The sequence below is a fragment of the Festucalex cinctus genome, chromosome 4, assembly GCF_051991245.1.
Source record: "Festucalex cinctus isolate MCC-2025b chromosome 4, RoL_Fcin_1.0, whole genome shotgun sequence".
Classification (NCBI taxonomy): Eukaryota; Metazoa; Chordata; class Actinopteri; order Syngnathiformes; family Syngnathidae; genus Festucalex; species Festucalex cinctus.
The window spans coordinates 9,870,570-9,880,899 of record NC_135414.1 but is presented as its reverse complement, the minus strand read 5'-3'; the positions used below and the strand labels follow the sequence as shown (position 1 = coordinate 9,880,899).

General features: G+C 37.1%; 1 protein-coding gene across 2 annotated transcripts; it reads left to right on the top strand.

The window, feature by feature from the left end:
* The first annotated feature begins 343 nt into the window (after nt 1–343).
* On the top strand, nt 344–9,759 carry psmd14 (proteasome 26S subunit, non-ATPase 14). 2 transcript variants are annotated; one of them, XM_077518161.1, is made up of 11 exons: nt 344–506; nt 2,168–2,223; nt 2,355–2,426; nt 5,576–5,695; nt 6,525–6,595; nt 6,994–7,144; nt 7,238–7,345; nt 7,595–7,669; nt 8,886–9,011; nt 9,217–9,279; nt 9,585–9,759. In XM_077518161.1, exons 2-11 carry the CDS (start codon nt 2,176–2,178, stop codon nt 9,681–9,683), a joined length of 933 nt encoding a protein of 310 aa, XP_077374287.1. In that variant the 5' UTR covers nt 344–506; nt 2,168–2,175; the 3' UTR covers nt 9,684–9,759. The 2 variants fall into 2 exon arrangements, with proteins under 2 accessions (XP_077374287.1, XP_077374288.1); XM_077518162.1 differs by having other exon boundaries at nt 2,132–2,223.
* The last annotated feature ends 571 nt before the right edge of the window (nt 9,760–10,330 follow it).

Sequence of the window (10,330 nt, the reverse complement as noted above, 5' to 3'; positions counted from 1 at the left end):
TTTTGGGAATTAATTTTACGATTGATTATTGCTACAGTTACATGTTTTTATTTACACAACAAGCGTATGTTTCTTTATTTTGTATATTGAAATTATTAGAAATTTCAAGACGGGCACATAACCTCCAATTCTTTAATGATAACCTCCATTTAATATAACGGTGTATCAGTGGTACTTCAGCTCTAACGCATTCAAATTGTACTCTCCACTTATTTATTATTCTGCCATCGGGGAAAACCCTTCATACACCCTTACATGACCACGTTGAGCAGAAACTACTGCACAGTATATAAAATGGATGAATTCGACTCAGTCCTTGCACATTTACTGTGGGCTTAGCCCCCCCGTGTGTCTCTCGTCCGTAATTGCAATAAGGTGTCGGTGACGTCATTGTGCGACGGAAGTTGTTCTACCTTAACATCATTCTGGCTGATTCATTGTTGGTAGGCAGTCTGTACGATTTACGGTCGCGAATCAAAATAGCACAGAAAGCTAGAAAAGAAAAGGTAAGTATATCTATGGCAAATATGCACTCAGTTGTATGGTTATTTATACTACTTGGCGATTTGGAATGATTGTAAGTAAGTTGTTGCTGCCTTAGGAGGATGACATTAGGTTAGCGACATGGATCTGCTAACATGATGCTAGCCTCCGTTTCCATAATTGATAGAGCGATCTAATGGGATATATTGTAATGTCTAACAAATCTGCGTTGTGACTCGAAAGTTCCCAAGTAAAACGCGTGGTTGTCCGTATAATAGGTGCGATTAGTTTGGCCAAGTAATGCTAAGTAATGCTAGCGGTCAGCGTCAGACTGAAAGTTTTCTTCTATCTGCGGTTACAATATTATGAATTGGATGTCAAGTACTTCTTTTCTCCAATCCCGTGAAAGAAATTACATTGACATAGTAGCAATATTCACACATAAGCAATTGTACAGTAATAATACAGAAACAGACAACTGAATAGAATAATCATAATAATACATAGAGCAACATTGAAAGATGGGAGAATTAAAATAAATTTAAGTTCGTAAGCAAGGAAAAAAACTGTAGTTTAAAATGTTTTGTGTGTTATTTATGTTAAAAGTGGTATTTCCCTTTTCAGTGATATAAATTATAATACATAGAATCTGTGGAATGTATGAAACTTTTGATGCGTAAATGTTGGCATAATATTTAATGTTGAAAATCATATTGAATGCATGTTATTCCTTAGGAATGTACTAGATACCCCATCCTAGTATACTCGTCAGCTTTACTGACTTTAAATTTTGATAATTCATTCAGTAATATTAATACAATTTTATCTTAATTAGGGTTGCAGCTAACAAATATTTTAATAATTACTTAATTTGTTTTGGCCTTTATTGATGATTTTTTTTTTTTTTAAACTGTTGCAATTTCTATTCATTTATTCAAAAACAGAAGTCATTGTAATGTTTCAAATTGATAGTAGTGAAGAAAATCTCCAAACAAATTTATTATAACTCAGTTACATGTAAGAAAATAGGCAAAAATGATGATTATTGTTTTCAAAAGAAATAGCAGATTTTTGCAAACATTTTATTTTGATTCAATTTCAACATAAATAAAACCAGTCTGCTTTCTTGCTTTTCTACAAAAACTCTGGCAATATTGTTGAGAAGATTAAATTCCCTGGACAACTTACCTAAAAAAAAAAAACAACAACAACAACCTACCGGTATATTAAAAAGTAGGGGTAACTGATCGATCGGGCCCGATTTCCTTAATTTCAGGGGGATCAGTGATTGGCTGCTCCTTTAAAAATAAACAAGATTGGAACAGTGAAGGCGTATGCTGCTTGTTATGAAAAAAAAAAAATCAGGATCGGCAGGTCAGACGTTTTTAAAAGATTGGGGATCTGCCGGAAAATTGTTATTGGCGCACCCCTATTAAAAAGAGTCTCTAAACAATTAATTAATTATCAAAAATAATTATAGATTAATTTGCTAGTCTATTAGTTGTCGAAAATTTGTTTTTTTTGTTTTGCTAAAAAGTATTATTTTGTTTTACATTGTGTTGTTTATATGCATAATATGTAAGAATCATTAATGCATTTTATTTTACCAGTGGTGAAATGGTTTTGTTTCTTTTTGTGGTTCTTTCAGATCAAGCATAGCAACATTTTGTGTCATTGTTAACAGATTCTGACATGGACCGTCTCTTGAGGCTTGGTGGTGGAATGCCAGGGCTTGGCCAGGTAACACAGACTAAATGGTCATAAAGACAATCATAGATGCCTTAAAACAGGAGAAAAATAAAAAATTTCGTTTTTAGATGACATTTTTATTGAACTACCTGATTGATTTGACATCTGCTTTGTTTAATCAGGGCCCCCCAACGGATGCACCGGCTGTGGATACTGCAGAGCAAGTCTATATTTCATCATTGGCGCTGCTCAAGGTACACCCCAACTACAAGAGTCGCTTGATTTCTGAGTTTAATTCAGGTGAATTCATTCTGTGACCATGTTCATTACACGGATGTAGGCATGAGCTGATATTTCATTCTGATAACTGTTCGCAAAAACTAGAGATAGACCGATAATCGGGGCCGATATTTGACATATTGGTACATATCGGTATCTGTCTGTTTTATTAATCTGACGGCCGATATGAGCGATCCATTTAAAACTCCGTCTTTTCGCTTCGAATGCAGCCCAGAGCGTCTCTGTCTGTTATGGAGTCCAACTCCAGCAATGTAACGCCCATAGCAGCATTTGATTGGTTAGCCGTGCAAAAGCCAGAACCAATCAGTAGTGTATGCCGTGTATCACAGTAGCCGGTCACACACGCGCCCACGGACACAACGCGAGACACACATGCTTCGAAGGTAAGTTAAAAGAGAAGAGACTCCGCCGATCGTTTCACCATGATAAGCTAAACACATTGAATTATGTTGTGTATTAAATGCACTATATGAATGGAGCTGCATTGCCTTGCATTGAATCCCCGCTAGCTAACAGTGGTGTGTTCAGCTTAGCATGTAGGCTAACACCCAGTAGCTAATTCGCTACTTGAACTACTCGGGGAGGGAATCACACACATTTTCACTTAATTAAGTAAATAATGTTTGTTAGAAAGGTTCCAAATATTAACAGTTGTCATTATTATATTGTCTAGTTCCATGTTAAGAGTAGAGTAATGTCATTATATTTACCTCTCGTGACGCACACATTGCATTCTGGATCACGTCCACTACTTGTTGCATAGCGGTTATTATGCAGTGAGATGCCACAGTGACACTAAATAGCGTTTAGTTACTTTATATTGTGTTTATTTGTCGCACTGGTTTGCCATTGTGTGCCTTAAGCTTCAACGTCGATTTGATTGACAGCTCGTTGTGCACCTCGTTAAAGTCCGCTCCGTAACTAATTAAGTGTCTCAAACACCGTTTAACTACACGAACGTGTTCTCTTCCGTATGTTTGGCATTAGTAGAGAAGTGCACTAAAGTATAGTGTGCTTATTTGCTTGTTTTGTCTCTCTTTTCACGTCATGTCTGCCGTCATTTGGGACATTATCCTCTCAATCGATGCCACTAATATGTAACATCTACGGCCGTAGTCGGCTGCAATTAATGTTCAGTGATGTAATTTCGTTACGTGCATCATACTTTGAATAATGAGCTCATGTTTGGTGTGTTGTATAACTTTCTCGTGTGTTAGTAACTATTCATGTGGACAGCTAAGATAGTTCTTGTTAATGTGAATTAGCAATGTTGCAGCCTAGTTATTATTTAGACAAGTACATCTGTGCCATTAAGTGATACAGTACACTACAGTAGTGAGAGAATAGTGGGCCCATATACACACACGTGTCTATAAGTGTAAAACACATTAAACAGCAGAAAGTGGCAGCGGTCCACCGCAACAATGTCTGTTTAACCAAGTTATTCTTACTATTATTATAACCAAGTTATTTTACTCTCTACCTTTTTCTGCGTTGATTGGGGTATCCTAAGTGGCAGTAAACTACATGATGAAGTGTCTTTTGACAGTTCTCTTGTAGAGAGGAGTAGCATGATATTGCTGTTCTCGATTTAAGATCCTCAGCTTATCAAAACTGTCTATATGGTAACAATAACAATAATTATAATAAGGTCTACAAGAACTGTATGGTGTTCAGGGATGAATAGTTTTTCTCATGGAATTTTTTTTTTTTTTTTTTTTGCTGTAGTAATAAGTAATGCCACAGCTGATGCACATTTTGAATGACAGGGTTCCTCCTATTACTTCAAAATATAAAAATATAACATTTATAGAATAAAACTACAAGTATCCCAAATGCTATAAAAGGTAATGTCACATTGGCCCCCACATTTAACTCCCCCCGCCACCAACGTCTTATTGCAGATAGAAGGATGTAAAATGAAAAGTGTAGTGTGAGAATCCATTGTAAAGAACGGTTAGGGTTTGCATTATTCAAAAATTTGGTGCCAACATTTTAACTTTTACTGCAAATGAATATCGGCTTCAAATATCGGTTATCTGCCTCCTTGACTACCGATAATCGGAATTGGTATCGGCCCTGAAAAAAGCATATCGGTCTATCTCTAGCAAAAACATCACGGTACTAAAATTGCAAGTATAAAAAGTCATTTTTGGAAATATTTTGGTAAAAAAAACACAAAAAACAACAACATTGAACATATTCTATTTTGGTTTATAAACAAAAAAATAGAATATTTGGTACATTTTAAGAAATGGACTGTGTTAAATTTTAATCACTGATACTGGCCGGATGTGAAGTTCACTGTGACCATCTAGTGGTGGAATGTCAAAAGCTCACTCTTAAGTCAAATTCTTGCTTGCAGCACAAATCAGAAAAATTGACTGAATGGCGGTAACTCAAAATTCATAAATTGTGGCACTTGTATGTCAGGGTACTGCCACATACATATCAGGGCCGAACAATTAATCATGTTCAAATTGACATTGCTATGTCGTAGAACAGAGTTTAGGAAAAATAAAAAACAAAAGTCTGCTTAATTTTATTCAGTCAGTAGGCTTTATTTTTCAATATACCGGGTATGTGTATATTTTATTTATATTTGTATTATTTTTGTATCTGATTTGGGACTTGCTAATTTATGGTTATGCCACAGTTTTTTCAGAATTTTGCGAAGTTGTCATAGTAAATGCCTAAGACTTCAAGTAAAAAGTGGTTAGTCAGTTACAAAGTCTTAATTGAAGTAGATAAATAAACTGTCTTTCGGATTAATTCATGGTTCATTTGCCTTTTTTTTTTTTGTTTTGTTATTGTAAGCCTAATTTAAGAGACCAAAACATTAATGTATAATAAATGATACTGCTGATTTATACACGTTCATATATTGCTTGTGTTTGTTAATGGGAACAAATACATAAGGGTGGGGGGTGTTGGGGGGATAATCAGATAATCCATCCATCGCAGTTGCAATCTTGAGAAAGGGGAAAAAAAATCACAATTAGATTATTTTCCAAAATTGTTCAGCCCTACCAAAAAGCGAAATGTGTTTTTGACATTACTGTGTACTTTTCTGTGACCTCTGATGTTTTTTCCCCCTTGTTAGATGTTGAAGCATGGGCGTGCCGGTGTACCAATGGAAGTCATGGGATTGATGCTGGGAGAGTTTGTTGACGACTACACAGTGCGAGTGATTGACGTGTTTGCCATGCCCCAGTCTGGAACGGTATGGGGTTTTTTTGGGTTTTTTTTTGTTTCTTTTTTGTTTTTCCTTCTTTCATTCAGATTCTGCACTGTACTTTTTTCTCTCTTTTTTAAAATTATTTCATACTCTAATCATGTACTTTCGAGAAATATCAAATGTTTTAATGACTAACTAGTATGTCCAATTTGTTCCAATTTCCAAACAAATATTCCAAACAAAATCATGGCAATAGAAATCATTATTTCCAGCTCAAACTGTCAACATTTTTAAATGTTAAATCAACTATAGTAAAATACATTGGAAGTTGTGTACCCTATAAGTTATATAGATAATGAGCTCACATAACTCACTGTTTAGGCATTCAAAATGTGAGGAACACACACACTGATTGTTAAGATCGCATATGATTTGTAAAATGTGATGGACCCCACACGGCAAGGGGAAAAAAAAACAACAAAATGCTGTGTGTATGCTTACTGCTCTAATTATGTGTAGTATGTACTCCAGATAACCACCACAAGAAAGCACATCACAGAGATAACCATATCTGTCGTAGTACTAAGACTAACCTGTTAGAGGCAGCCTTGTGCCACATAGCATCCAACTGCTGGAAAGTACAAAAACAAGGCGGAGGAGGATGCTAATAGTACAAGAAAAATAGAATAACTTTGGCTATGGCAGTCTATTTGAGCATTTATTTGATATCTTGATTTCCAGCTTTAGGTTCACTTTGTCCTCACGACGAAGACATTTCAGTGCACTCGTAGGATGTTGACTAAATGCTGGACTTGGAAAGTTTTATTGTACGTAGCAAGAATATTAATGTGTCAAACCAAATGTTCCCTTACAGGGTGTGAGTGTTGAGGCAGTGGATCCTGTTTTCCAAGCTAAGATGTTGGACATGTTGAAGCAGACGGGCAGGTAAAACATTGTACACTGACAATGCTGAGGGAAGGTTTACATTTACCAATAAAGAATTAGCAGTTTAGTTTAATGCTTTTGAGTATTGTTGTATACAGTGAACCTCCGCCATTCTCAGGGAGAACAGTGAAAATTCACAAGTAACTGACACCCCCTTAAAAATGTTTATAATTGCTCATACTGCAACATGATGGCAAAGCACTGCTTTTGTCTAAATGAAATGCTTTGCCTCACTTCCACATAGTTATTTGGCACCAAGATGGCGGCAAAGTAATGCTTACTGGGTTTACCTGACTAAAAACACATTTTTGGGGGTCTAGAATATATTCCTTGCAATAAATGGAGGCTCACTTAGTGTATTTATTGAACTACTTAAATTGTTGTTGACTGCTCATCAGGCCAGAGATGGTAGTGGGTTGGTATCACAGCCATCCCGGTTTTGGTTGCTGGTTGTCCGGGGTTGACATCAACACGCAGCAGAGCTTTGAGGCGCTGTCGGAGAGAGCGGTCGCCGTGGTGGTAGATCCCATTCAGAGTGTCAAAGGAAAGGTACACATGCATTTGTGGAGGTTTTAATACATCATCAGTGGTTTATTTTGAAGTGTATTTGATTTGACTCCTCTCACATCGTGTCTTCGACAGGTTGTCATTGACGCCTTCAGGCTGATCAATGCCAATATGATGGTGTTGGGTCATGAGCCAAGACAAACCACATCAAATCTGGGTCATCTGAACAAACCCTCAATCCAGGTAATGTGACACTTTCAAGCACTTTGGCCTGATACAATATCTTAGTTCCAATAAAGCTAGATAGAATATGTAGTGGGTGTGATGTTTTATCCAGGACCTGCACAACTGAGTCGATACTATTGGCCAGCTCAGTAATCCTGAGTTTTGTTGATTCTGTCCAAGCATGATCCTCGATTCATTATAGAATATTGATGTTTGTTATTTCTGTTACTGTACATATTAACCTCAAGTTTTCTAAAATTTTCTTAGGCTCTGATTCATGGACTGAACAGACACTACTACTCAATTACCATTAATTACAGGAAAAATGAGTTGGAGCAGAAGGTATGGCTCGTCTCTGTTGGTCAATCTCTTATTCCTAATAGAGTGAACTCCCGTTTATTGCTGAATACGTCACAGACCCACCAGCAAGTAGCTGTGAAACTCTGCAGTACAGAGAGTGTCTATTTAAAAAAAAAAAAAAAGTTTTGTACCTACCAGCTGTAAACACGTTTTGAAGTATTCCTTAGTACCTCTAGCGCTTGCTGTTAAAAAGTGTGAGACCATCATATCACGTCGCTTTGAACAAACGAAAAGGTGAAGCTTGCTTGCTTGTTTGCTTCAAGCTATTTGTCACTACCTGTTAAAGTTGACTTTAAAACTGACTTGTAAAACAAAAACAGTTAAATATTGAACACTTCAACCAAAGCTAAAGCCAATCTGTGGCAAAGTTTTTACTTTCTGGACCCGTATTCCCTAACCCTGAATCTATGGCAACAATTATTACTGGAGTTGATGCGACAACATCTTTACAGTTTTTCGTTGGTAACTATGCTGCACTTTTTTCTAGTAGAGCTCAGTGCTGCCCAGCATGTTGGACTTTGCGCTGATGCCTTGCTTCTCCAAATTCGGAGTATAGTCCATCCATTCATCCATCTTCTTGACCGCTTATTCCTCACAAGGGTCGCACAAGGGGTCCACCTCACAAGGGGTGCTGGAGCCTATCTTTGGGCAGTAGGCGGGGTACACCCTGAACTGGTTGCCAGCAAATCGCAGGGCACACAGAGACGAACAACCATCCACACTTACAAGCACACCTAGGGACAATTCGGAGCACCCAATTAACCTGCCATGCATGTCTTTGGAATGTGGGAGGAGACCGGAGTACCCGGAGAAGACCCACGCAGGCACGGGGAGAACATGCAAACTCCACCCAGGAAGGCCGGAGCCTGGACTCGAACCGGAGTCCTCAGAACTGGGAGGCGGACGTGCTAACCAGTCAACCACCGTGCCGCCCTCAGAGTATAGTATTTAAAAAAAAACCAAAAAAAACCTGTTGTAACTAATATGGAAATGTGATTAAGTATATATATATATATATATATATATATATGTATATATATATATATGTATATATATATATATATATATATATATATATATATATATATATATATAAAAAATCTGCTGTGTAGCGGCACAAATGTAGTGCAATAAAACGGAGGTTCACTGTATTAGTGTTTTGTTCGGAACATGATAAACATGACTGACTCTCATGTAGATGCTGCTCAACTTGCATAAGAAGAGTTGGATGGAAGGTCTCACCCTGCAGGATTACAGCGATCACTGCAAACTCAACGAGACCATCGTCAAGGAAATGCTAGAGCTCGCCAAGAACTACAACAAGGTAATATTCCTCTCGTTCCACTTGAAGCGTGGAACTGGCTCAGTCGTCAATAACGTCAAACATTGACTCAATCCCCCCTCAAAACAAAAACATTAATTATCTTAAAATGGACTGCCTTTTGTTTTCTCACTATTTGTCACACAGACACACATATAGAGTACTGATATTGCTAAACAAGTTTGTTCGTGTTGTGTTTCCATCTCAGGCTGTCGAAGAAGAGGACAAAATGACACCAGAACAGCTGGCCATCAAGAATGTTGGAAAACAGGTAACATTTACAGTTCTTCATTAACACTTTGAGAAAATCAAATTATTGTGTTGGTCCCGTTACCGCATAAAGTGGAATTCCGAAATGCATGCTATTAATTTGTAAATTCCAAATGAATGCCTAGTGAGTAGTGCATATTTAGGTCAACACAAGACCAGTAGTATAATTTGAAAGTGTCTTGCAAGAGTGGTATTTCTCAACTAAACTTTGTATGTTATGTAATGGCATGACATAAAATGTGACACATACGCTGAATGTTTATTAGGAAATATAATTGTTTTCGCCTACTTTTTCCTCTCCTGCAGGATCCCAAGAGGCACTTGGAGGAGCACGTAGACGTGTTGATGACATCTAACATTGTTCAGTGCCTCGCTGCCATGTTGGATACTGTCGTCTTCCAGTGATGACTCCTGTTTATATCGATCTGTTAATATTACCACCGTTGTTCTTTTATATAAAATAAATGTATGTTCCAAGTTATGAGTGTCTTTATCGGTGTTTAAAGTTCCTTCAATTCCGTTCCTTTTTTTGTGCCATACAGGTTGTGGTTTTCTTTCAAACACATTAATTGTTTGCACCTGAACAAAAACAAGATAGATATCATACTTTGTTCATCCAACTACTAGTGCCACTTTTGGATACTAACATACAATTAAAAACTACTGTGCTCAACTATTAACCCCACTAGGTCAAAAAAGTAGGAATCTGTCACACACAAGAAGCTTTCTGCCCCCTACTAGTAGCCCCAAAATGCCAAGTACTTGTAGTACTAGCAATATGTAGTTGTCATACAGTAGTGGACATGATATAATTATAGTAAACGTCTTACTTCACCAGTAGTACTAATAGTGTGTAGATGCCAACTTGTGTACAGTTTTGCTGGGTGTTCAGTGTGAAGAACTCATAAGTGGCAAAAAAAAATAAAAAATGTAAGACAGCTGTCTACCAAATAAACCTTATATGATACATATTCATTAGTCTAATAAAGCCTATTTGAAATGCATAATCCTCAGGTTTGTGTATTTAGTAGGGGTGTGCCAAAAAATCGATT

Excerpts from the sequence above, each read along its gene's own strand:
- psmd14 (XM_077518161.1), top strand. The coding sequence starts at position 2,176 with ATGGACCGTCTCTTGAGGCTTGGTGGTGGAATGCCAGGGCTTGGCCAG. Across the intron at positions 6,596-6,993 it reads ATGTTGAAGCAGACGGGCAG|GCCAGAGATGGTAGTGGGTT; the intron begins GTAAAACATTGT and ends ACTGCTCATCAG. Across the intron at positions 7,145-7,237 it reads TTCAGAGTGTCAAAGGAAAG|GTTGTCATTGACGCCTTCAG; the intron begins GTACACATGCAT and ends TGTCTTCGACAG.